The sequence below is a fragment of the Paroedura picta genome, chromosome 1 (assembly GCF_049243985.1).
Source record: "Paroedura picta isolate Pp20150507F chromosome 1, Ppicta_v3.0, whole genome shotgun sequence".
Taxonomy (NCBI): domain Eukaryota; kingdom Metazoa; phylum Chordata; class Lepidosauria; order Squamata; family Gekkonidae; genus Paroedura; species Paroedura picta.
Genome location: NC_135369.1, coordinates 90402430 through 90427230, shown reverse-complemented (window position 1 = coordinate 90427230; position 24801 = coordinate 90402430). Strand labels below are relative to the sequence as shown.

Here is a 24801-nt window from a genome sequence, read left to right as displayed (position 1 = left end):
ACTATTAACCAGCCTGAGAACACCACAAGTGGTAACATTTCTGGCTGTGGCATGTAGATCACTTCTGTTTTTTATGTCCTTAATCCATACAGAAATTCACCATGTAAAAGCCAGATTAGGGTTAAAAGACTGTTACACTGAAGACTGGGGGGTGGGGGGAAAGAAAGGTATCATATTGCCTCCCCCAAAGTTTCTTTTGCAAAATGATTGTTTCCCCTAAATTGTTCTTAGTACTGTTTCATATTTTTTATACCAAGCTAGATACTATTTATTTTGACAGATGTCAAAAAGACAGTTGAGATAGTTGTTTTGAAAGATGGATTCTGATTTTACTGAAATATTGCTGTTGGAACAATTTTTCTATTACATATGTTCTTGCATAGAGCTTTGCCTCTTGCCATTTACATATGGTTAATAAACCTACCCAGGACAATACTGTGGGTTTGACTGACTACCGGTTATTCTTCATCTTAACATATCATGAATAAGGAAGTAGCCAAGGTGGTCACATTTGAACATTTAGTGGCGCACAGTTTGAATTTTTAAAATAAACAGAGAAATAAGACATAAAGATAGAAATACTTCTGTGTCTGTGTAACAGTAATCAAAAACAAAGAAACTAAGTTAATTCTGTTAAAAACTATTCATTTATTTCCTGCCCTGGGCATTTCTGTGCTGACATTCAGTACAGAAATTAATGCATTGATTGAGGGAACAGAACTGAAGCTTCTAAAGAGAAACAAAGCATACTGGGAAATATGTGAAAAGGCCTGATCAAGGGCAGGGCAAGCAGACAAGATGTACCCCTGCCCCCTGGCTGATTTCTACCTTACTCTGCATAGAGTGAACAAATTATTGCATGACTTTTAAAATTCTCATATGCCTTCTATAAATAGAAAAATGGTAAAAGGCCGATGATGCAAAAAAGCTGTTTAGGTCAATGATACTGAAATGGATTTCCATAAAACTAACATTTCTCTTTGCTCTGATCCTAAATGCAGACAAACAACGAATTTGCTTCTAAGAAGTCATCTCTGAACTATTACTCAGACAAAGTGGTACTGTCATCATCAATTTAGAGCAGTGGTCCCCAACCTTTCTGTGGCTGGGGACCGGCAAGGCATCGGGCCGCGCCCGCGCCCGCGCAGACCGCACCCGCGCGGGCCACGCCCACACACCGGGCTGCGCCCGCGGGCCGCACCCACACGCCGGGCTGCGCCCGCGGGCTGCGCCCACACGCCGGGCCGCACCCGCGGGCCGCGCCCACACACCGGGCCGCGCAAGCTTGCGGCCTGGGAAGTTTTTTACTGCGGGGGCGCGGGCGGGGGCAGGGAGAGGGAGCCGCGGCCCGGCGCCATGGCCTTCGAGGCCCGGCCCGCAGGTTGGGGACCACTGATTTAGAGCAATGAATTACTTTTCCGTTTCTATGCTAATAAGCACATTAAATCATTTCTATTTTTAATTTAGGTTGGTATCAATGATGACTATATCTTTTAGGCAACAAAACTGGGAAGAAATCTTTCTCTGATTTCTGTAATCCTAGTCCTAGAACATTGCTTATTAGATATGTCATCGTATTGATTATATCGATTTAAATGGAATAATCAACATTGAGTCACAGTGAGGAAGTCAGACTATATAGTAAACAAAAAAGGACAAAAATGAAGCTGGCATGGCTACAATGCCCACACAATCCAAGGGCCAACATCCCTTCAATTTCCATTGGACATCTCCCAAACTACCTGATACTGGTAACATGCTGAACTAGCACCAAGAGAAGTTTCTGGTCTGTCAAGACACAGTCCAAGAGGATTTGATAAACAGAGGGATCTCTATCAAGGGCACATCAACTCTCAAAGCTGAAATGGGTGAAGAATTTTACAGGGAAAGAAAAGTGGTAACATTTTATATCAATAGGATATGAATTGCTGAGGGAATGTTATATGCTGTTTTGTCAACTCTCTCTCTCTCTTTATTTATTTATTTATTTTTTAGATTTATATACCGCCCTCCCCAAAGACTTTTTAATATTGACAGCCAAATTTAGAACTCTGAGTCCATAACACATAGAGAATTCCCCTCCCATAGATGTTTTTGGGTTATCATCTGACCCCTTAGGGTGTCCAGATGGATCCTGCCAAGCATACTCTAGTGGGGAACCGCTGAAAACCCGGAAGCAACTCCAAAGATTCTTGGACTTTGCCAATTACTATTGGTCTGTCTTACTACAGTATGCCATGTTTGCATAGCCTTTGACCTGCCTGCTTAGCCCTAAGAACCCATTCCAGTGGAACAATGCAGCCATGAAGACTTTCAAAGAACTCAAGACCTGTTTCACTTCAGACCCGTGCCTGGCTCACCCCAATCCTGAGCAACCATTCCTGCTAGAGACGTATGCCTCCAGCACTGCCCTCAGTGCCACCTTGCTCCAACCTGACCCCCAGAGTGGGTCACCCTGACCTTGTGCTTTCTATTCCCACCAGCTGACTGCAACCGAGTGCAATTAAACCATATGTAATTTGGGATAGGTGGGTGGGTCAAAATGATCATATATGGTTATATTACCCAATAAATGTTTAACAAATTTAAAAACTATGTAATAATCAATTAACTCCTACTTATTCAGGAAACCCCTCCAGAGCCATCAAGAAATCCCAGTGTTTCATGAAGCCCTGGTTGAGAAAGCCTGTCATAGCCGCCTTGGCCACAATCCAGTAATCATGGAGCCATATGTGGAAGACACTCTCATTTCAGTTACATCTGGAAGCAGCCAAAATATATTGCATTTTGTAGATGGTGAAATGATATTTATAACTAGTGTTAAATGTTACAGAAATGACACGTGTGTTTAAAGTGATGCAAAGTTACAGGCATTTTACAGAGATCCCAGCAAGGGGCTTTCAAGGCAAGTGAGAAGTCGAAGTGGATTGCCATCGTCTGCCTCTGCAGAATCTTCCTTGGTGGTCTTCCTTCTAAGTACCAACCCTGCTTAGCTTCTGAGATATGATGAGACCAGGTTATACAATGCTGTCTTCCCTACTCAGAAGTAACATACATTTATCTGGATTCTGAATGTACATATATAAAATTTATATTGAAACAGACCATTGGTTCATCAAAGTAAATGCTGTCTTATTTAGATACACAGTGGCTCTCTAGGGTTTCAGGGGGACATCTTTCATATTACTCTCTACCTGATCATTTTAACTGTAGATGCAAAGAATTGAACCTGGAACCATCTGCATGCCAAGCAGATGCTCTACCAATGAGTCATGGTCCCAATATAATACAGGGTTTTCATATGTTACTTTTATGACTTGTATGGAAGAAAAGCAGTTTGACTACCTTTAACGTTCAATAGGGAATACAACAAAACTGTCTTTTCCTTAATTAAAAATGTATTAATATTCATGGTCTAGTTCTTTGGTACTGATGAAGGCTAACTGCTGAGAGATGGGAAGAAAGAGTCTCAGATACTTGGTCAAAGAATAAACTGAGCTCATCACTGACCTTTTCTGTAACAATGGCAATCAGATCAAAGCAACTATGCTAACTCAATTCCTCTTCTCTAATCCATTCCCTATCCACAAGGGCCTTTTCACAGCTGGATGCATCATTATGATAAAACATAAAGGACCAGCCCTCATGCTGGTTCATATTCTGTCAAATAGAACATCTCCTATTATTTCCCCCCTGGAAACTACATTCAAGACCCCTGAAGATGGCATAGCCAAACTATGGTAGGAATGGAAAAGTGTACTTCAGTACAAAGACAACCAGGCTAAAATATCAACATTAGGATGCAGATCTTGATTATATTGGAAGGAACCCAGAGAAACATCTTCCAAATTATGGGCTCATTATGTTGAAATAAACTCATCTAATTGCATAGAAACAGGTGTCCACACATCATTTTTCAAAGATTATGGTATAATCAATAGTTTCTTATTTCATTAAAAGGTATGAGAAATACTTTTTAAAAAAAAATTAAAGCTATAAATACTACTTTAAACATCTCATTGAGACAGTTGAATGCAGAAAACTGGTGTGTGAGTTACATGGTGCAATACACTGTGTCTCTGTTAAGATCCTGTGAATATTTTGCCTTTATTTCTTGAGGCTTCTATGACAATGGTTCAGAGGTTTCAGAGGAGAAGGTGTTGCAAAGCAGAAAGTATAATGGGGCCTTTTCAATCAGAGTGGAGATCAAAAGCTTGGGGGCGGGGCAGAGTTCTTTCCATATGCCTGGCCAACACAAATGGGAAATAAGTCCCTGCAATGAGTAAGTCAATGTTTATAGGGCATTTCCTACACATTTAGTTAATAGTGTTCTCAAGACATCATTTCACCAAAACTTATTCAGCACTATTTTGATCAACTTCAGGAATTCAAACATTGTGTCATCACACCATTTACCTGGCATTTCTGACAACATGGTCCATAAAAGACTGTGTACAGAGAAACAATATTCTTTTTCATAAGATAACCTGTTTCCTTTTTCTATTGCTTATCAAGCACTGATGTGTGACTCTCACGTTATGCACTCCAACTGCTCCAATTTACAAACTCAACGGACTGTGAGCTTCATACTTCCTAAGTAATTTGCACGCACACATAAATTGCTTGTCTGTAGCAGTGCATCTTGGAGTTTTCATGCATCCAAGAATACGCAGTTATAACAGCTGAACAGTAATTTGTGTATGCATGTGCGCCTGTGTGCACGGGAACATCAGAAACACATTCAGTGATTTTAAATGGATTTAAAGGTGGTATGATGGTCAGCTGGTGTTAGCATGAAGGGGATGGAAACAGGTCTTTATCTAAGAGTTGGGGTCTGTTAACTACAACCATAATACACAGTACAATTTATCAGACATAGAGCAAGTGTCCCGTGGTAGCCAGACAGTCTATATGTAGCAGTTGATGAGATGGGGTGGGGAACAGTAAGAAGGGGCTTCCTACTCTTGAGTGTTGGGTGTTGCTTGTTGTTAATAAGGGGCAGGTGGTGGCTAGGGCAGCCCTGAACAGGCACTCAGCTGTTGAATATCCAGCAGCACCCAGCATAGCTAATGGCACCAGCCATGCTGGGTTCTTCTGGCTATTCACTAAGCCTTGAACCTGACATGATATTGCCCCAGCTATCATCTGCTATTAATGGCTTGGGTCCTGCCTATCTGAGGAACTGCTTATCTCTCTATGCCCCCCAAAGGCTGCTTCACTCTGCGGGTATGAATCTACTGGTGATCCTGGGCCTCTTGGACATCTGTCCTGGCCCCAACCTGGTGGAATGAACTCCCAAAATATCCGAGGGCCCTGACAGAGCTATCAACATTCCACAGGGCCTGTAAGACAGAATTCTTCTGACAGGCTTTTGGTTGAGGCCGGGGGGTGGGGGTGGAGGTGCATGGAGTTATGAACTGAGGGTCCTGTGACCCTTTCACAGGGGTCGCAGCAGGGCAAGCAGCATGGCCAGGGGGCGCCATCTCCACACCAGCCTTGTGGTGTAGATTGAGATAGAATGTTTGTCTGTTTGGAGCAGTGGAAAAGAGCAAGATCAGCATGGTAGGACAAGAGGACCCCAGGAAAAAAAACAATTTATATACAATCATGAACAATGGAGCTTCATGTCATTGATCAGTTTTGGTTTAATTTCTCTGAAAGAACACTTGCATAATTTTATGGATGGTGGTCACCACAGCCTGAGGAACTGTATTAAAAGGTCATGGCATTAGGAAGGTTGAGAATCACTGCATTAGATGCATCATAAGAAAGTTCTGATGACTGTTATATACCATCTAAGCCATCTTGGTGGTGGGATTAGTTCAAAATGCAGCAGCCAGGATCCTCACGGCAACACCGTGGAGGTCCCATATCCGGCCTATTCTCCATCAGCTGCAATGGTTACCAGTTGAATTCCGGATCAGACTAAAGGTTCTGGTAATTACCTTCAAGGCTATATGCGGTCAGGGCCCAGTGTACCTGAGGGACCGCCTCCCCGCCTATGCCCCCAAAAGAGCTCTGCGCTCTACTGCCTCCAATCAGCTAAGGATCCCTGGCCCTAAAGAAGTCCGTCTGGTCTCGACCAGGGCCAGAGCATTCTCTGTTCTGGCCCCTACCTGGTGGAACGAGCTCCCAGAGGAGATCAGGGCCCTGACGGAGCTTAAACAGTTCCGCAGGGCCTGCAAAAAGGAGCTCCTCCACCAGGCATTTGGCTGAGACCAGATGTAATCTACAGCGACCAAGGGCCCCTGCTCCCCCCCACCCCCCCCTCAGAATTCAATCAATAAGCCACCCCCCTCAGAATCCCATCAATAAGCCCTGGACCTGTTTGTGTTATGATTGTTTATTGTTATATTGTGTTGTGTTTGGTTGCAATTGTTGGTTATTGATGTACATGTTCTACAGACTGTTTTATGTATGGTTCTCTGTTATAATGTAAACCGCCCTGAGCCTCCGGGGAGGGCGGTATAAAAATATGATAAATAAATAAATAAATATGGGAGCAGAGAAGTTATAGCAGGGTTTTTTTGGGATCACCATCGTATTCTTGTTTTTGTTGCTGTTTAATTGTTAAATTTGTTAAGGGAAGGGTTGAAGAGGATTGTTGATTTTATTGTTTTATGATTACATGGCTATTTGCCCTTTTATTCTGTAAGCTTCCCCGAGCTGGCTTTTATGGGAGGAGCAAGATATAAATTTAATAATAAATAAATAATACATGAATAAATGGCCAGGGGCCCCCTTTTTCTTGACAGCAGCAGTTCAGCAGCAGTGACAGCCTTTTTACTGAGCTAGAGAAAATCTGGTAAGCCAAGAGCCAAACCAAACAAACAAAAGGCAGGATAAGTACATATAGAATCTTTTGATGCAGGGCATTTTCAGAAAAACTCAAATGGTTCAAATAAAAAACACTGTTGCTAATCTTATTGGAAATGGGATTGGGTGCAATGCCCAATACATCTAGAAAACTTGGAAAGCTATGCTAGTGATTGGTTGTCCTGTGTCAGGACAAATGCTAAATTTTGGGCTTGAAAGGGTTCCCTTCCCAACTCATGTGGAGTCCTTAGACACAGAGTAACCCAGCCCCACAGGCTTCATGTATCATTTAACACAAATTATTTTCTCTGTTTAGTTACATACATTCCAGTCTATGGTTGCAAAGAAAGGATGCCGTTTAATTTCTTCAACACCATCGAGGCCAGCACCTGCAAAATGCAATAAAAAGACAGGGAAAAGAGTTAAGATAGCTATGTTGATACTGTATGTTAAAACAACAAACATAGTAATATCATCACCACCAGGAACCACAACCATGAACCCTGAAATGATCCCTCTCTTGTTAAGTATGGCAGAACCCCTGCCTCTCAGACTAGCATACTGTTTTCCAGAACCAGTGGTACCCCCTTAATAGTCTAGGATTGGGCCAAAGTCAGACACTGTAAAAGTCTGCCAAGCCAGGTCAGACTTTATCTTAAGAATTTGCTCTCAGCCGCAGGTTCAGAATGGCAGCCTCTGTCTGACACATGTATTGCTCTCATTGAGACATGATGGCTCCCTTTGTTAGATCCATTAACACCTTTGTCTAAGCCCATTAGCGGCCATCTCCAGACCCAGTCATCCTGGCCATCATCCTGCTCAATGGAAAATTCCATCATGTGCTCACCTGGGTCACATCACATAGCCCCCTCCCCAAAAACATATATAAACAGTGGCTTCACACAGCCACCTTGTGCTTTCTGATTCGGGACCCATTGGAAGCTCCATTCACACTGGTTCATGTTGTAGCTCTCTGCCTATCCACTCATCAAGACCTGTAATTATACTGAAGCCTCTTCTCCCACTCTATTTTTCCCAATATGACTGCTTGCTAGTGTGTTAGATATATTTTTGTTATTTTTCTTCTAATAAAGATTATTTTTACTGTACTCCTGTTGTCTGCTTTGAGTTCTTAAGGGAATAATCACCTCATAAGACATTGGCAAATGATCCATTTCGCTATTACCATCTCTTGCTAAACTCATTCCCCACTGCTGAATATATACATGTCGCGGGACACGTGTGTAAGTGTGCTTCTGGTAACACTCTGCCATCCTCCAAGAACCCCTGTCATGGCCCTGTCTCCAGAGGGTGCCTCTGCACCACGGCCTGAGCTCATTCTGCCAGCTCCCTCGGAGGAAGAAGTGGAGGAGCTGGAGCAAAGCAGCAGGGTGCTGCTTAGAGAGGCAAGTCCCGATAGGGAGCCACAACCAGATCCCAGCCAGACAAGCACCATGCCCTCTGCACCAGCATTGCCTCAGCCTGCAGCCTGAACAGCCCTGAACAGCCCAGACTCATCTCCAGAGTGCAGGAGGGAATGCAGGAGGACAACGTTGGCAACACGCAGGCAAAGTGCTCAGCTTAGACTACAGCAACAGGCTAGGTTGGGCTCAGGTGGGTCTCATTCATCGGAGGAAGGCTGAGTGCCAGGTGCAGCCACTTGGTGTGACAGCTCAGCATGTTCTTAAGCACAGCCAAGGTGCTTCCCAGTGTGGCTGCAACTTTGTGCACATGTCCACCCGTTGCCTTGACTGGTTTCCTGCTCCCTGACGCTTCAGCGAAGCGTTGCTTGACTGATTCCCGGCTTGACCTTGGTAAAGATAAACGACAACTCTTTCGGTTCTCCACTAGCAATTCCTGATAAGACCCGGACTGGACTTTTGACTAATCTCTGGTATGCACTTTGTACTTGCTTGACTTTGTAACAGTGCTTGCTCTTGCACTAACTCTGTGTGTGCCAGTCTAGGGCAGCACAACCCCCATCATCCTACTAGCATGGGATCACACGGCACCGGACACCTTTCAAATTTTGACACAGAGTGGTGAGCACAATAACAAAACAGGAGTCAGAGACATGGAACTCCCAGTACATGTGTGATCCAAAGTCCGTGTGGGCGCTATAGAATCCAAGATGAACCTTCGATAAGCAGAAACAACTCTATACAGAGATGCAGCTACCCAAACATATTGTGATGTTGAATGTTTGGTCTAACATTTAGAGCCTGGAGAGAATGTCATTTTGAGACATTGCATGTGTTATATGACATACAGTCACTTATGATGACCCTATGAATCAATGACTTCCAAAACATTGTACTGTTAACAGTCTTGCTCAGGTCTTGCCAACTGAGAGCTGTGGCCTCCTTGATTGACTCAACGCAACTCATGTTGGGTCTCCCTCTTTTCCTTCTGACTTCAACTTATCCTAGCATTATTATATTTTCCAGTGGTGCTTTACCTGGATTTAAGAGCCTCTTGTGGTGCAAGGTGATAAGACAGCAGAAATGCAGTCTGAAAGCTCTGCCCATGAGGCTGGGAGTTCAATCCCAGCAGCCGGCTCAAGGTTGACTCAGCCTTCCATCCTTCCGAGGTCGGTGAAATGAGTACCCAGCTTGCTGGGGGGTAAACGGTAATGACTGGGGAAGGCACTGGCAAACCACCCTGTATTGAGTCTTCCATGAAAACGCTAGAGGGCGTCACCCCAAGGGTCAGACATGACCCGGTGCTTGCACAGGGGATACCTTTACCTTTTACCTTTACCTGGATTTAGGAGAAGATTAAATTAAACAGGCAACCTAAAGTTTTAACAGCTTGAAATATCATCAGAGCACTTGAGACAGGAAGGCACTGTACTGTGATTTGTGGGCCATTCTGTGAGAAGTTGTGTTTCTTCCCAGCACTCTCCACTTTCTTCCATGGAGTTAAAAGATAACCAGCTGCTTGTGGTAGGCACAAAGCCCTTCAGAATATCAGCCTGTTTCTTTGTAATATTTGTTTTCACTGGAAAAGAAACAGACTGTTTTGTTAGAGGTCTTGTCAACTAATGGCTTTGTAAAGTATGACATCTGCTTTCACTACATATAAGTTGTTAGCTGTGTTTGCTAGTGCAATGATCAGGAACAGCTTCCCACCATCTGTTCATCATTTTGCAGCTCCAAACACAAATATTGTTTGTATTTTATCTGCGTGACTGTCAGTCCTGTCCATGCATGGTAGCTGGCTTTTTGAGATATATAGTTTTAATTCTGGGTTTTGCATGTCTTGGTATTTTTAAATGCAGAGCAAATGTAACAGCTATAAATGGACTCAACAGGTTAAACAACTGGACATGTTGGTCCACAATTTTGTTCTTAGAAAACTTTAAATATGTTCCCTGTTCAGTGTGCACTTGAACCTGTGAGGTCAATAGAGGGATGGGTTAGTTCATTTTGATCATGATCCAGTGTTTCTTTCATTCATGGATTTAACTTCATTCATGACAAACTAGTCAACTGAATATGTAAACCAAAACATTTTAGTTGCCACCCACATACCACAGAATGTCATTTTATTTTCATAAAGCCAGAATAATTCTATCCCCCCCTCCATTAACTAAGGTCCTGGACCCAGTTAAAATGGTTCAAGCTAAACTTTAAGATCACTTCACATTTACAACCAAATACAGAAAGAAACTTTGTTCTATTCAGAGGGGAATAGTGGGTTTAAAAACAACAACAGGCATTCTGTCCTTGAAACAACAGGAAGCACCTATCAGATTAAAGGTGATAGAGAAACAGTCGCTACAATGCTTGGTCTGGGGAGTTACCACTGGATAGAACAGTGCAGAACAGTTATTTTAAGTACAATTCAAGGTATCAGAGTTTTTTTTTAAAATGAAATCAGAAGAATATTTCTTTTTTGTCCCTTACCTGTTTACTAATGTAATTGACATCCTCTCTATCAAAAACTGCCCTGGGTGCTTCAGCAGTAATTTAATGTTGAGCACTGAAGTCAAATTGAAATTCTTAATTAAAGAATGATGCAAATATTTGATACCAAATGGGGATACACAATACTCCCATATGCTGAAGATGATGTTATTAATATGCAAAACCTATTTAATTACAATTTCCATATAAAGTTCCTGATCTATTTCCTCATTCTTCTTCAAGAAAATTAATAGTCAAATGGGCATATATTATGACATATGTACAGAGAATACAGGACTCCAAGCATGACTAGGAGGAGCATGACTAGGAGGAAGCATAGCAGTGGAAGAACAGTGAAATGTTCTGGGCATTTTTCACAAGAACTTTTGATTAAATTACTATTGTACCTTAATGGCTTCATCTTTAGCATTTTTCTAAAATATTATTTGATGTCCTTAAAAGAGAATAATGCAAATTAGAAGTGGTTTTCCTTTGAAAAATCTATCATGATTCTAATTAAAAGACAAGATTGCTTTAATTGAGAAAAAGTACAAATAATTTAACGTTTGGTAAGTTTCCTAATTAGTAAACAAAAGCAAATATTTAATCCACAACTTCTTTATGATATTATTAATGTCATTATCCTATATTTACTATGCCAGGATATTGCTCTATTTTATTATATAATATTCTCAGCCAGGCTTTCTCAATGGTTTTTTTGTGAAACCCTGGGGTTTCTTGATATATTTAGAATGTTTTTGCTAATTGAGTGGGTGTTAATTAATTTTTAATATAATATTTTTAAAATTATCAGATGATATGACCATATATAGTTATATCGACCTATTCCCCCTCCCAAAATGGCCAATGATGGGACTGGAGGGGGTAGAAAGGGGTGGGGTCCCAGTCATAAGAATCCTTGCTGGCCGAGGCTAGTTGCATGTGGTAGCAACTGGAGTCCAAAGAGATAGGTACTCTCATTTTAACTTAACTGGGCTGCGGTGGTGGTGGCAGGTAATGATAGAGCAGCAGATGTCTGCCCCTGCCTTGTTCCCAGCTGTTTCTGGCATTGGGGTGGGGGTGGGGAAAGGACAGAGTGCGCTCTCTCTTGGGTGCAATTCTGGCCCCTTCCAGTTGCTCTTGGAGTTAAAGGGGAAGCGCTGCAGCAGCCCCCTTACTGGCATGGCCACAGGAAGAGGAGGAATGGACAGGTGAGGCAGTTGCCCTCAATGTCTGCCCAGGCAACTTGTTGTGAGCCTGCATTTGAAAATATTAAGAGACATGCAGGAGTGGAAAGTTGTTTGCAGCAAGCCCGGTCAGCCAGAGTGCAGATCCAAAGTGACTTATTTTTGCCTGGGCAGGTTTGTGAAGCCTGGCCTGACTTTTTTATTCATTGTGGGAGAAAAACGGGAAACACAAGGGTGGCATATGTGTTGGTGGATGGGGGAGGGCATTGCTGCCCCCAAACAGGGGAAGCTTCCCACAATGCATGAGAAAGGGAGTCCAAATCCCTGCCCAACAGCCCGATTTCTGCCTTTCCCCCTGGGCCAGGGTTGGCCACACCTGGGCAAGCTGAGGGAAGCAGATCACTGACTCATTACCACCCCTTGTGAGCCAGTCCAGATGAGTCCCATGACCACAGTTGAGAAAGGCTGGTCTGAGCACAAATACTTCTATGACATTTAACGGTCAAATCACTAGTATTGAGGCAGAAGTTTATAAATCTTATAGGTTTGTCAGCTTGGATTAGTGGAGCAACCTAAGTAGAACCTCAGCAAGTGGTTCCCATAAGGCCACAGATTATTTCCTGTAACTGGATCCAGGTATATAAGCACAGAATCAACTGAATGCAGACAGCACCATTAGAGCTTTGAAATAATAAGTAGGATAAAGATACATGCACCCCATCATGAATCTTATCCGATGACCTGAGGAGCACCTGACAAAGGGAGCTTTGACTCTTAAAAGCTTATATCCCGCAAATCTTGTTGGTCTCTCAGGAGTTACTGGACTTCTACTACAAACCAACAAGCCCATTAACTATAGCTAAATAGGCATGTTGGCAGATACCAGCTTCATTTTGTAAGCCACTTTGAATCTACCATGTGGGAGAAAAGCAGGGTAACAAAATTTAACCACATAAATAAATCCCAGAATTGCCCCTCAGAGTGGTCTCAAGTGAATCTGAAATTGGCCTATGAGGTTCCCTCCATGTTGGGCTGACCTGTTTACCTGGAAGGAATACAGGAGACAGATACAAGCCAATGAAAGATAACCGTGCTTTTTAGAACAACACATGCACAAGGTACCATATTCCTTTATGACTCTTACTCACAGACATTTCTTAAAATCTATGCAGTCCATAATTTCACAAAATCTTTTCTACATGAACTGATTTAAAAATCCCTAGGATATCCTTTTAGAAAAGGATTACCAGTATTTTTAAAAAGCTTTATAGACCATCTCTGTTGGGCATTTCTAACAGAGTGACTAGTCAAAATCAGATCAGAACAAGCGATTATTTAATCGAGGATGAATATCCCTCCAGTTCGGAATCAATTATAAAATCTCATGTTAGCCTTAATTAGTTTCAGAAGCTGAGATACATACTTTAAATAAAACATAACAGCATTATAAAATTATTTTTAGACAAACATTTATTATTTCTCCACGCCACACTAGCTTTTCTAGCAAAATGGTAAAAAAAATTACACAGGAGCAAAGGGAAGCAAAATTTGAGAGCCTTCCTGCTCTTCCTCAGGATTCATGTCATTAAGGAATGCAAGATCAATGGCTTAGCCAGATGGTAGTGAAATTAGACTGCCAAAAATCCCATTAACAACTGTCTGCCAGCATATTAAAGCAAGGTCTGTTGGGGAAATTTGGGGATCCAACAGTGCTTTATAGTAGGCCTTGGTCACGCCACTTCAAGCAGTGAGGCAGCTACAGAAAATCATCTTTCCCAACTGATTTTCCCTTTTGCTCAAACCGGATCATGTTATTTCCTTAATGTATCTCTGCATGTTTGTTTCCAATCAAAATTAAATTAGATGCCCAAATCTCCAGGGATGTTGGTATCAGTTAACTACATATACAACTAATGCTAAACAGCTAATTTTATTCCCATATCTTTTATTCCCATAATTTTTATTGCCATAACTTAACAAAATCCAAGGTTCACTTTTTCTTTTCCCTGTAAGTATTCTCATTTTCTCTGTTTTACCATGTTGGTTTGCAGTAGAAGATGCAAGTCCTGTAGCCCTTTAGAGACCAACAAAAATTTGGGGATGCAAACTTTTGGGGAGTTAAACTTCCCTTCATCATATTTTTCTAAGGTTCTGAACTACTGTATTCCTTGCAGCAGAACTATAAATGAACTTTTTAAAAGGACACTAGAATATGTGATGATAAAGGGTATACTACATGGAAGCTATGTAATCATACTGCATATACTCAGCTGTGTACAGAGTTACTTGTGCACACAAAAGTATCATGCACTTCTATTTAGAGCTGCACTGCAAGGCAAGGAGCCAGTCTAGAGAACAGATTGACTATCCACAGCACACCACTCTGCCAAACTGTACTGGTTGCCTTTGGGTCACCTTGCACATTGGTGTAGTGCAATGTGCCAGCTTGGTATAGTGGTTAGGACTGTGGACTTCTAATCTGGCATGCCGCATTTGATTCCATGCTCCCCCACATGCAACCAGCTGGGTGACCTTGGGCTTGCCACAGCACTGATAAAGCTGTTCTGACCAAGCAGTAATATCAGGGCTCTCTCAGCCTCACCCACCACACAGGGTGTCTGTTGTGCGGAATGGAAAGGGAAGAAGATTGTAAACCGCTTTGAGACTCCTTCAGGTAGAAAAAAGTGGGATATAAGAACCAACTCTTCCTCCTCCTCCTCATCCTTGTTCTTCTTCTGAGGATCCAAGATTAGATGCCTGTCTTGAAATTATTTCTAAGCATCAAAATCTCATGCATGGATTTAAGAGTATTCCAGGACAGAACACCCTGAGCCTCACATGGGACAAAAGACTGGGCCATGAGAGGTCCAGTGAGGTTGTCTTCATACATTTCAAACTGAATCAGGAGAAGGAGAAATTCCAGTAGTAGCCAGGGAGTATATATCTATTCTGGCAACATACCAACTTTATTTACAACAGTACAATAAAAGACCAGAAAAATCTGCTGCATCAAGCCAAGTCCATATAATTTTTTCCCAACAGAAACCAACAAGATGCAACTAGAAGTTCATCAGTAGAAAAGGAAGGTGAGTGTCTCTTCTATAGGCTGTTCCCTGCACATGACAGTCAGAAATGCATAAAAGGCACTTGGTTACTTCTTTCAGGATGTGAAAAAGCATCCTTGCTACAACAGCAGCAAGTGACCCACAAATGGAGTCCACGCACACCCTTCTTATGCCATTGATTTGTGCTGCATGAAGCTTAGCAGTCCCTAAAGCACTTGTTAGAGGTGGCTGTACAAATCAGTCTTACCCTTTAAAAACGCAATACATCATAACTTCATTCTTGATTACATTGCAGTGTTTTTTTAGCACACTGTCTGGGTTCCTTATTTATACATAACTAGCAGTAAAGCTGCTGCAATACAATGAGTACTAGGTAAGGGTTCCCTTTAAATACTTCCCCTCCACATTCACAGGCAGCTTTGCATGCAAAGGTGGGGGAGGGATTCAAAGGGACCAGGCAGACATCTACCAGCTGAGAATGACAGCTGCGCCAAGCTAGGGAGGAATTTAAAGTGATCAGGCAGCATAGCTGTCATTGTCAGCAGGTAGGCGGCTGCCCACTCCCTTTAAATGCTCCCCCCACCTTCACAGGCAGCTTTGATTGCAAAGATGGGGGGGAACAAACTGCAGCCAGGGTGCTGAACATTCCAAAGCTTTCTTCTATGAGCAGGGCTCTGCTTGGAGGTTTTGGAACATTCAGAACATCATCAGAAGTATGTGCACTCCTTTATATGTTATAGATTTATTTAGCTGCAAGATCACTGCAGATGGGGACTGCAGCAAAGAAATTAAAAGAAGCTTGCTCCTGGGGAGGAAAGCTATGGCAAATCTAGACAGCATCCTAAAAAGCACAGACATCACCCTGCCAACTAAAGTGCGTCTAGTCAAGGCTATGGTCTTCCCAGTTGCAATGTATGGCTGTAAAAGTTGGATCATAAAGAAGGCCGAGCATCAAAGAATTGAGGCTTTTGAACTCTGGTGCTGGAGAAGACTCTTGTGAGTCCCTTGGACTGCAAGGCGAACAAACCGGTCAGTCCTAGAGGTGATCAGCCCGGACTGCTCCTTAGAAGGCCAGATGCTGAAGATGAAACTCAAATACTTTGGCCACCTCATGAGAAGGAAGGACTCCCTGGAGAAGAGCCTAATGCTGGGAGTGATTGAGGGCAAAAGAAGAAGGGGACGACAGAGAATGAGGTGGCTGGATGGAGAACTGAAGCAGTTGGTGCAAACTTAAATGGACTTTGAGGAATGGTAGAGGACAGGAAGGCCTGGAGGATCATTGTCCATGGGGTTGTGATGGGTCGGACATGACTTCGCCCCTAACAACAACAACAACAACAACAACAACAACAATTGTATTCATATACTGCCCCCCCCTGAAGGCTCAGGGTGGTTTACATGAAACAAGAAACAATGCAGGTAACTCCATTTGTAGTAATAACGAGGTGATAACAACAATAATATTAACCTAATAACAACAATAACATTAAAGAACAGTGGAAACTGCAAAGAGCATCATACTGAGGCCCAGTGGGTTGGGTGAATTTGTAGTGGTCGTCATAGGAGGCAGGCTTGGGGGCTAATGGGAAGTAGTGATTTAGGTCGACTTAAACCAAATGCCTGGTGGAGGAGTTCCCTTTTGCAGGCCCTACGGAATTGTTTGAGCTCCATCAGGGCCTTGATCACCTCTGGGAGTTCGTTCCACCAGGTGGGGGCCAGGACAGAAAAAGCTCTGGCCCTGGTTGAGGTCAACTGGGCTTCATTGGAGCCAGGGACCACTAGGAGGTTAGAGGTGGCAGAGCACAAATGCAAACAAAATGCCAAAGAAAATAAACTACAAATTAATATTTGAATGAAATTTATCACTGTATTATGAAAAACATAAATAAAACATATCTCCATACCTAGTCTGTTGGATGGATTTCTTTTGAAAAGAGCTCGCAACAAACTCTGGGCTTCTATGCTCAAAAACTGAGGCATTCCTAACTTGGCTCTGAAAGAAAATAATATATGAAAATGTAAAAGAGGATTTGCACATTTTTATTTACTTGTAAATAGGGTTGGGCACTTCGGCGCCCAAAGTGACCAGTCTCTCCCGGCACAGCCAGTGCCGCGCCATAGGGGGGGCCAGCACACTGACACCTGTTCCTCCCCCCCCTGCGGTGTGGCATTGGCTGCGCCGGGAGAGACCGGCCACTTTGGGCACCAAAGCGCCCAACCCTACTTGCAAATATTTTAAAATGTATTTAAAAACATATTAAACAGAGAGAAACTAGATACACAAACATACATACCTTGAATCACAAATGAATTTCCCAGCATATTAGATATTGTTTTAATTTATTCATTTACAATGACTTAAAAATCCCTAGATGGTTTACAATATGAAACAAAAAATATATAATAGAACTGGCATGTTGCAGAAAATATAGAGGAAGGGTTTTTTAAAAATGCCTGTCGCCTGTTTTAAGTTGCTTAATGCTGACCCTTCTAGCCCACCAGGAGCAGACAGAATCACTACAGGGACTGGCACCATTCCAAGGGAGACAGGAATGCTAATTCAGCATGTCTCCAGTTTGCTAAAGCATTGTTTTGATATATATGCTTGTTATTTGTAGTATGTTATGGTTCTCCCCTCTCCTTTTTATGGTTGTTTGTATATTGAGACAGCCTTTGACCAATGCAATACAGTACGAAAGCACTACACCCACAACATCTGGAAGTTTCTTTTTCTTTGTTCCAACTAAAAGAAGACCAGAATATAAAATAAAACAAAATTATGTAAGACTTTGCAGAACTAATTTTTAAAACAATGTATTATTTATGATATGTCAGGCCACAGTAGCTCTGGGGAATGGGCAGACAATATCAGGGGCAACATCACTAATCCTCAGTCCAAATGGAAGAGATGGAGCTATCTTTATCCACTCCGCTCGTTAAGGCCATCAAAGGTGGGCCCTGTCCGTGATGAGGAAGGGTGCCCATAGGCCCCTTCCCCCGGACTGACAATCGGGGAGCCCAATCGGCAGGTGCTTTGCGCTTTGCACCTGCTGATTGGGCCCTTCGATTGTCAGTCTGGCGCCAAGGGACCAATTGAGAGCCGCGCACAGAGCGGCTCTCAATTGGTCCCTTGGCGCCGGACTGACTAATTGGCGAGGCGTCGTGGCCTCCACAACGCCTCGCCGCCACGCTGTGGCCTCGCCTCCTCGCTGCCGCCTGTCAACTATGCTCCTCACGGGCCCAGCTCGCCCGCGACATGGGGGGGCCACGAGCCGCGTCCAGCTGCGCCGCATCGCCTCCCCACAGGTCACAGACTCGCCGCGCCGCCGCGCCCTCTGCATGCCCCCACGTCGCCCGTGCCGCACCCGGGGCCGACGACCTGCGCCGCACTCGCATCGGCTCCGCCGACTCCCGGGGCCCACACAAGCCACATGCCGCCACTCCGCCCCGCCCCACGGCCGCACTGGCCCCGCTCACTTTGAAGCCCCGCTAGCTTGATTATTTACTAGTATAATATTCACTAGTATAATAAATAACTTAAAGTGGGTTCAATGACAAGTGTTGGGAATAAAATTGGGTCCTAAGACTGGCACATTTCAAAACCTCCACGTTCTCTTAGACAGATGTCCCTGTTCTATGTAATGAACATCTGAAATTCTTAATTTATCTGTGAATTTCTCCTACATGTTTTATATGTATAAATATGCTTAGTTCAAATAGATTACTTAGAACAAAAGAACACCCAGCAAGCAAGTTGGAATTTATAACTCACTTGAGAATGAGAGCCATTGTCTCCTTTCTATCTTTCCCCTGGAATGGTAACGATCCCGTCAACATTTCAAACTGCAAATGAACAAAGATAAAGTCAATCTTTCTTCATTTCTCACACTGGAACAAATAGTTACCAAATGAAATTAGAATCAATAAAAACCAAAAATGCAAACATTTCCATGCAAAATACATGGTTGTTTTCCAAAGGATTTTATTTATTTATTATTATATTTATATACCGCTCTCCCCGAAGGATATGTAATAATGCCCCCATCACAGCAACAGCAATAGCAACAAGGGGAACAGGAATAAAGTCCACACTCTCCATCCTCATGCCATTCACTGTTGTTCCCCCTTCCCCCCCATTTCTCCTCTTTTCCTCAGTCATGTCTGTACAAAAGCAGAAATATTGCCAGGCTGGTCTGTGGTCTGACATGCTCCTAGTCTGTGGCTTTTTAAATGTCAAATGGGGAAGGAGGAAATGCAGAGCTTAGCTCCACTTCCTCCTGATAGTGGTTGCAGAAAGAGCATACACTGTGCCTGCAGCCATGCCAAAGGCTTTGAACTTGGAGAGAGAGGCTCTATTGGTGCAAAGGGAAGGCTGTCCAACAATCTGAGGTTGGCAGGTGATTGAGCAAAATAGCTGCACATCGACCTTCTTGGAGATATGGCCACCAGGAAGTTCATCTTCCATCCCTGTAGAGGCCTTACACTGGCAGAACAAGGGGCTGAATATTCACTCAGGTCCACCTTTTCTGATCAAGACCCTCCCTTTAGTTTCCTGCCCTTATTTTTGAGCTAGTTTCCCTGGAAGGAAAAGTAGCCCTGACAGTCTCGACTCTGGGCCAGAGGAGATTAAATAGTTCCACACAGTTCCTGTATCCCACCTGCTTCCTTCAGTTCACAGAGAAGCAACCAGACTTGGATGTTGCCTCCCATCCTTGGAAAAGGCTTAGGAATGGCGTATGTCCCCTTGTGGTCAACATTGGTCTCTTCCCTCCTCTGATCCCATCAGGCTGTGGTTGGCTTGTGCAGGCATGGCTGTGGTTTCTGACCTGCCAGGGCTTGAAGCCACAATGTTGTCATCTTGCCACCCACTTCTGCTACCCCAAGGCAGCCCAGCCATACTGCTACACTGACCAGCAGCCAATCTTCTGGAGCTGTGGGTAAACCCTGTGTCCCCCTCTTGGCCCTGGTTGCAGGAGCAGTATCAGAGCCCTTATCCAGCTGTAGCTCCAGGTATAATCAAATCAGAGGAGGTTTCTCTTTGATGTAATTTAAAGGCAGAAGTCAACAACGTGTGCACAAAATCAGCATGTCATATAGACAATCCAAATTAATTAAGAGGATTCCAACATTTCAGGGGGAGGGGAATTCCCATATGGAAACAGCCAGACTTCACAACACCTTCCTGAAGCAGTTTTTTGGCAGCTATTTCCCACAAAAAGACAAACAAAACGTGTAAGTTTGGAGGCAGTGTACCTCTGTAGCTTGTATATGATAAATAGTTGAGAACTGTTGCCTTCATACCTAATTTATAAGTTTCCTGGGAACATCTACTCACCAGTGTTAGAAACAGGATGTTATACTAGACTGAGCTGATCCAGTATAGTTCTTATCTTCTCACAACTAATTAGAGTCTGCTTTTAATGAAATGACCAGGAATTGTCCAAGATCACATTCCTACTGGCCTATAAATCCCATTCTTTTCAATGGGTCAGATGCAAAGGAAATATTCAGAGAAGTATATTTTCTGAAATGAATCCAGAGACAACTTAACAAAAAGCAGAAAGCAGTTAAAGGAAACACTGTTTCACTGTGCACTTCTCCCATGATGAACTATAAATGATTGGGAAGAAAAATTTGACCTGATTTTTAAATGAGCGTGGTGTTGGTTCTATACAGTTGATTTCAAGGACTCTGTCATTTGAAACAGTAACTGTCAACATTATAACAGATTTAAGAGGGTCTGTACAAATTAATGGAAGATAGGAAATCAACAGCTATTAAGTGGGCAAGCATGGCAAACTCATTGTAGGGACACTCCTAATAATGTAAATTATGACAGCCTGGGGCATATATAACATCCAAAGCTGCCCATTTTGGAAACAGGATAGTGGGTGAAATGACTATTTGTCTGACCCACTTATCTAGTTTGTGTATAAGAGGATCTCTTTATACCATAGCAATCCATTTATTTATTTAAATGACTAATAAAATAATATATAAGATGCATAATCTTATTGTTATTTAATGGGGAGGCCCCTTGCCAGCCTCCATACCACAAAACAATGACTAGAAGGCATACGGCTGAATGTACTACCGTGAAGGCCTTCTGTGCTCAGAGCCCTTGGCCTTCAAACATTCTTCCCCATCCATTTGTTTTCCTTATCCCCTAGATCTCTCTTTCAGAACCCTACTTTTTAGATGCTGGTCTAAGCATTGTCAGTCCTGTGCAAACATCTGTTCTGCTTTGATTAAAACAAATCATAATTAGACACCAAATTTAATTTAAATAGCTTAGAGTACAACACTCAGTTCCATTTTGGTGAATGCAAGTAATAAAAGCAGAAATATGAGCCCTAAGGAAGAGCTGATCTAAATTAGCTTCCACAAATAAATGGATTTTTTAATGCAGCAGAAAAGTAAACATTTGGCGTGAAGCATCATGAATTTCAAAGGAATTGTTATGTTTCCTTTTAAAACAAATGGAAATGATCTCAAAGTATAATTTAAGTACAACATCTGAATCTAATCCTACTGCTATTGATAGTAAAAGAATCTGAATTACCATCAGAAACATTAAAGTTAACTTGAGATGTGAATTATGTCGTGCTTTGCAATGCCAGAAAAAAAATATAAAACAAGACAAATGTTTTCACAGGGTAGAAAAGGAAATTTTCTAGGATATTGATGTGGTGGATCAGGAACCAAAACTGGCATCAGCTGCACAACATTAAAATTTGTTTTTCACTTCTTTTACACAAGGCCTGTTGCATCCATGTCAGTGAGATGCACACACTAAATCTTCCTAAGCCTAGTCCCTCTGATAAGCCCACCAAAGGCAAGCTAAGAGGACTCCCCCCCAAAAAAACATTTAATGAACTATGGAACTAGGGGCACCAGGTCCCTCCTGGTCCCCAACAGGGGATGGGGGAAAGGTTGATAAATCCTGGGAAACTCCTGGAGATTTGGGGATAGAGACTGCAGAGGACAGGAACCACAGCAGGATACAATATCATACTGTCCACCTTCCAAAGCATCCATTTTCTCTAGTCTGGAGATGAAATGTTAATCTGGGGAGATCCCCAGGTTCCACCTGGAGGTTGGCATCCCTATATGTAGCTTCTTTGAGGTGGTTCAAGTATCAAATGGATACAGGCAAGGAGTGAGAGCACAAGTGGAGGACAATAATTTGCTTAGAAAGGGGGAAAGAAAGATTGCTTCCACACTGTGATTTTGCTCCCTACTGGGCTACACCTGCATGGCTGGGTGGTTGTGCCAGAGCAGAGAGTTTGCCAAAGTCCAAAGTCCAGTCTGGGAGGTCAGGAGCCAAGGGAGTCACAGTTCACAGCAAGCCAGGCAGGGAACAAAGTCATGAGCCAGAGAAACAGTCAAAGTCAAATGGTAGTCAGAAGCCAAACTGTAGGTTGTCTGGAAAGACAGTTGTCTGGGAAGACAGGCAGGGAATGCAGATGTTGCACCCACAAAGAACCTTGCCTCAAGGCCCGTCTTAAATACAGCTTGGAGGTAGTCAGGAACCAAAGCTAAGGGTCTGGAACTGGAAGCATAATCAAGAATCCGGCCAAAGTACAGAGCCAGGAAGCCAGGCAGAGCTTTGCCAAAGTGAACTGAAACAAGGAGTTGTCTGGGAAGACAGGCAGGGAACGCAGACGTTGCACCCACAAAGAACCTTGCCTCAAGGCCCGTCTTAAATACAGCCTGGTAGGGCAGCCCTCAACTGAGCCCCATCTACCCTGACAGTGAGCTGTCAGGCATGCTGATCTCCTGATAGTTGTCAAAGTAGATTGCCTCCTCAGATGCTGCTGTGTAGGACTCACTGGGGTCTTCATGTGGACCTGACGGTGCCATTCCTCTGGTGAGTCTTCAGGGCTGGCATATGCTGGGACATCAGGATGTGTGCTGGTCTGGCTGGGACCAGGTTGTTCATCATCAAGGGCATTGGGCTTGTTTTCACTGGCCAGAGCTCCAGAATTGACATAGTGCTTCCACTCTGGTTGCCAACTCTGAGCTGGGAATTTCCTGGAGATTTGGAGGTGGAGCCTGGGGAAGGGGATTAGTGAGGGAGGTATCTCTTTGGGCAGTAAGGCCATAGCATTTACCCTTCAAAGTAGCCATCTTCTCTGGGGGAAATGATCTCTACAGTCTGAATATCGGTTATAATACCGGGAAATGATCTCTGTGTTTTGGAGACCATTTGTAATTATAAGATACCCCCAGGAGACACCTGGAGGTTGGCAGCCCTAGATTCCATATAGACATCTTGTCATCCCTTACATATGTCTAGTCAAAATAAGGTCTGTACTTTCCCCTGGTGTTACAACTGTTCATTTTTTTTTTAATTGCCACAATTCATACACCTAAAAGAGATGGTCAACAAGGAAAACATGCAGTGTTAATAATGTTGCTTGGAGTCTCTGACAAAAATCAAGTGGATAAATCATGACAATTCCAGACTGAATCACTGGCACACATTGAAGCAAATGCAGAAGCTATTATTGAAAAATGCAGTTTCATAAATGGTATACTGCCGGTTTTCATCACAGGATGACAAGGCTTACTAGCAACGCCTAATATTTTCCTGATAATGTCTGCTGATTTTTCAGTGTTTGGGAAACAGTAATTTATTAAATGAATACTCAAGCTTGTAACAAGAAAGGCGTACAGAATGCTACAGTTGTAACATTGCCTTGAATACAAGATGCCTAATGTACTTTAGCTGGGAAAAGTTTGCTTAAAGAGTTTGCCTAAAGAGGTTTATTATGGCTGCTCTAGCTGCAGTTATTACAGTGGGAGTTGGGGGGTGGGCGGCACAGGCTTCTTTTTGGGGTCACATGCTGTGAAACCAGACTATTCCCATCATTTTCTTAGCTCATTAAAGAGATGAAGAGCCTTCTACTATATCTTCAGCTAAATAGGTAAAGGTAAGCATGTGCTTCTTTTTTAATTATTTGATAATTCCCTGCATTCGATGTTTGTTTCCTGCTAGGTCATGCATATAATTTCAATACGTAACTTAGAAAGCTATCTGTGCATTATATGCCTTTCCAATTCTGATCATGCGCAGTTCTGAACCACAATGTGCATTTGAAGGGATGCTGGTCTGATTATGTGTTCTTTCATGAGGAGAAATCCATGGAGGCTGTGAGTCAGGTCCAGGTTTGCTGATAGGGCCAGGTGGGGGAGCTGAAGGGGATGACTAGAACACTAAGAGTAGGAAATACAGATTGATCTAATTTTGTGGACTGATGATGCCATCAGAACAATATTGACAAAGAGGAAGGGAGGAGATTATGGTAAACAAAACAGTTTGATGTGATCTGTGACATGGAAAGGAAACATTCCTTTCACAAGGAAAATAAGAGGAAAAGCTGAAATTCATCCTATTAGTACAAAGCAACGTTATTTATTTATATGAGCCCCAACAGAGACTCAAGGCAGCTTACATAATTTCCCTCCAAAACCTGGTCCTATTTATAGTGCAAAAAGAATAATAATAAAAGTAATATACACAAGAAATAATGGCTTGGATCAAACTGTGCTGTTCTACCAATGATAGGGCCTTCCTCTGACAGAAGAGGCATATTCCACTGGTGGATGCCTCCTTGCATCAGAGGAAGGCCCCTTTGGAGCCAATTCAGTAAATAAAAATTATGCTGGCACCTCCTCAGATAGAGCATGGAGAATAGTCTATTTAAAAATCAAATACGTAACTCATTTTTCAACCCAGTGTTGTCCTCCCTCCCCATGTTCTGATAATGTAAAAGCAATGGCTACTTTGATCAAATGTGCTGACAGGTACTGGTTGTTATT

The 24801-nt window shown here is 42.9% G+C and overlaps 1 protein-coding gene across 4 annotated transcripts in view; it reads right to left on the bottom strand.

Moving 5' to 3' along the window:
* Positions 1-24801, bottom strand: part of RPS6KA2 (ribosomal protein S6 kinase A2) — a 304496-nt gene that overhangs the window by 38621 nt on the left and 241074 nt on the right. For all 4 annotated transcript variants that reach the window (XM_077347780.1, XM_077347797.1, XM_077347789.1 and 1 more), the window contains 3 exons: positions 18749-18819; positions 16881-16969; positions 7141-7205 (listed from right to left, as the gene is read on the bottom strand). In XM_077347780.1, the coding sequence (XP_077203895.1) occupies positions 7141-7205; positions 16881-16969; positions 18749-18819 (225 nt within the window). The remainder of the gene's footprint in view (positions 1-7140; positions 7206-16880; positions 16970-18748; positions 18820-24801) is intronic.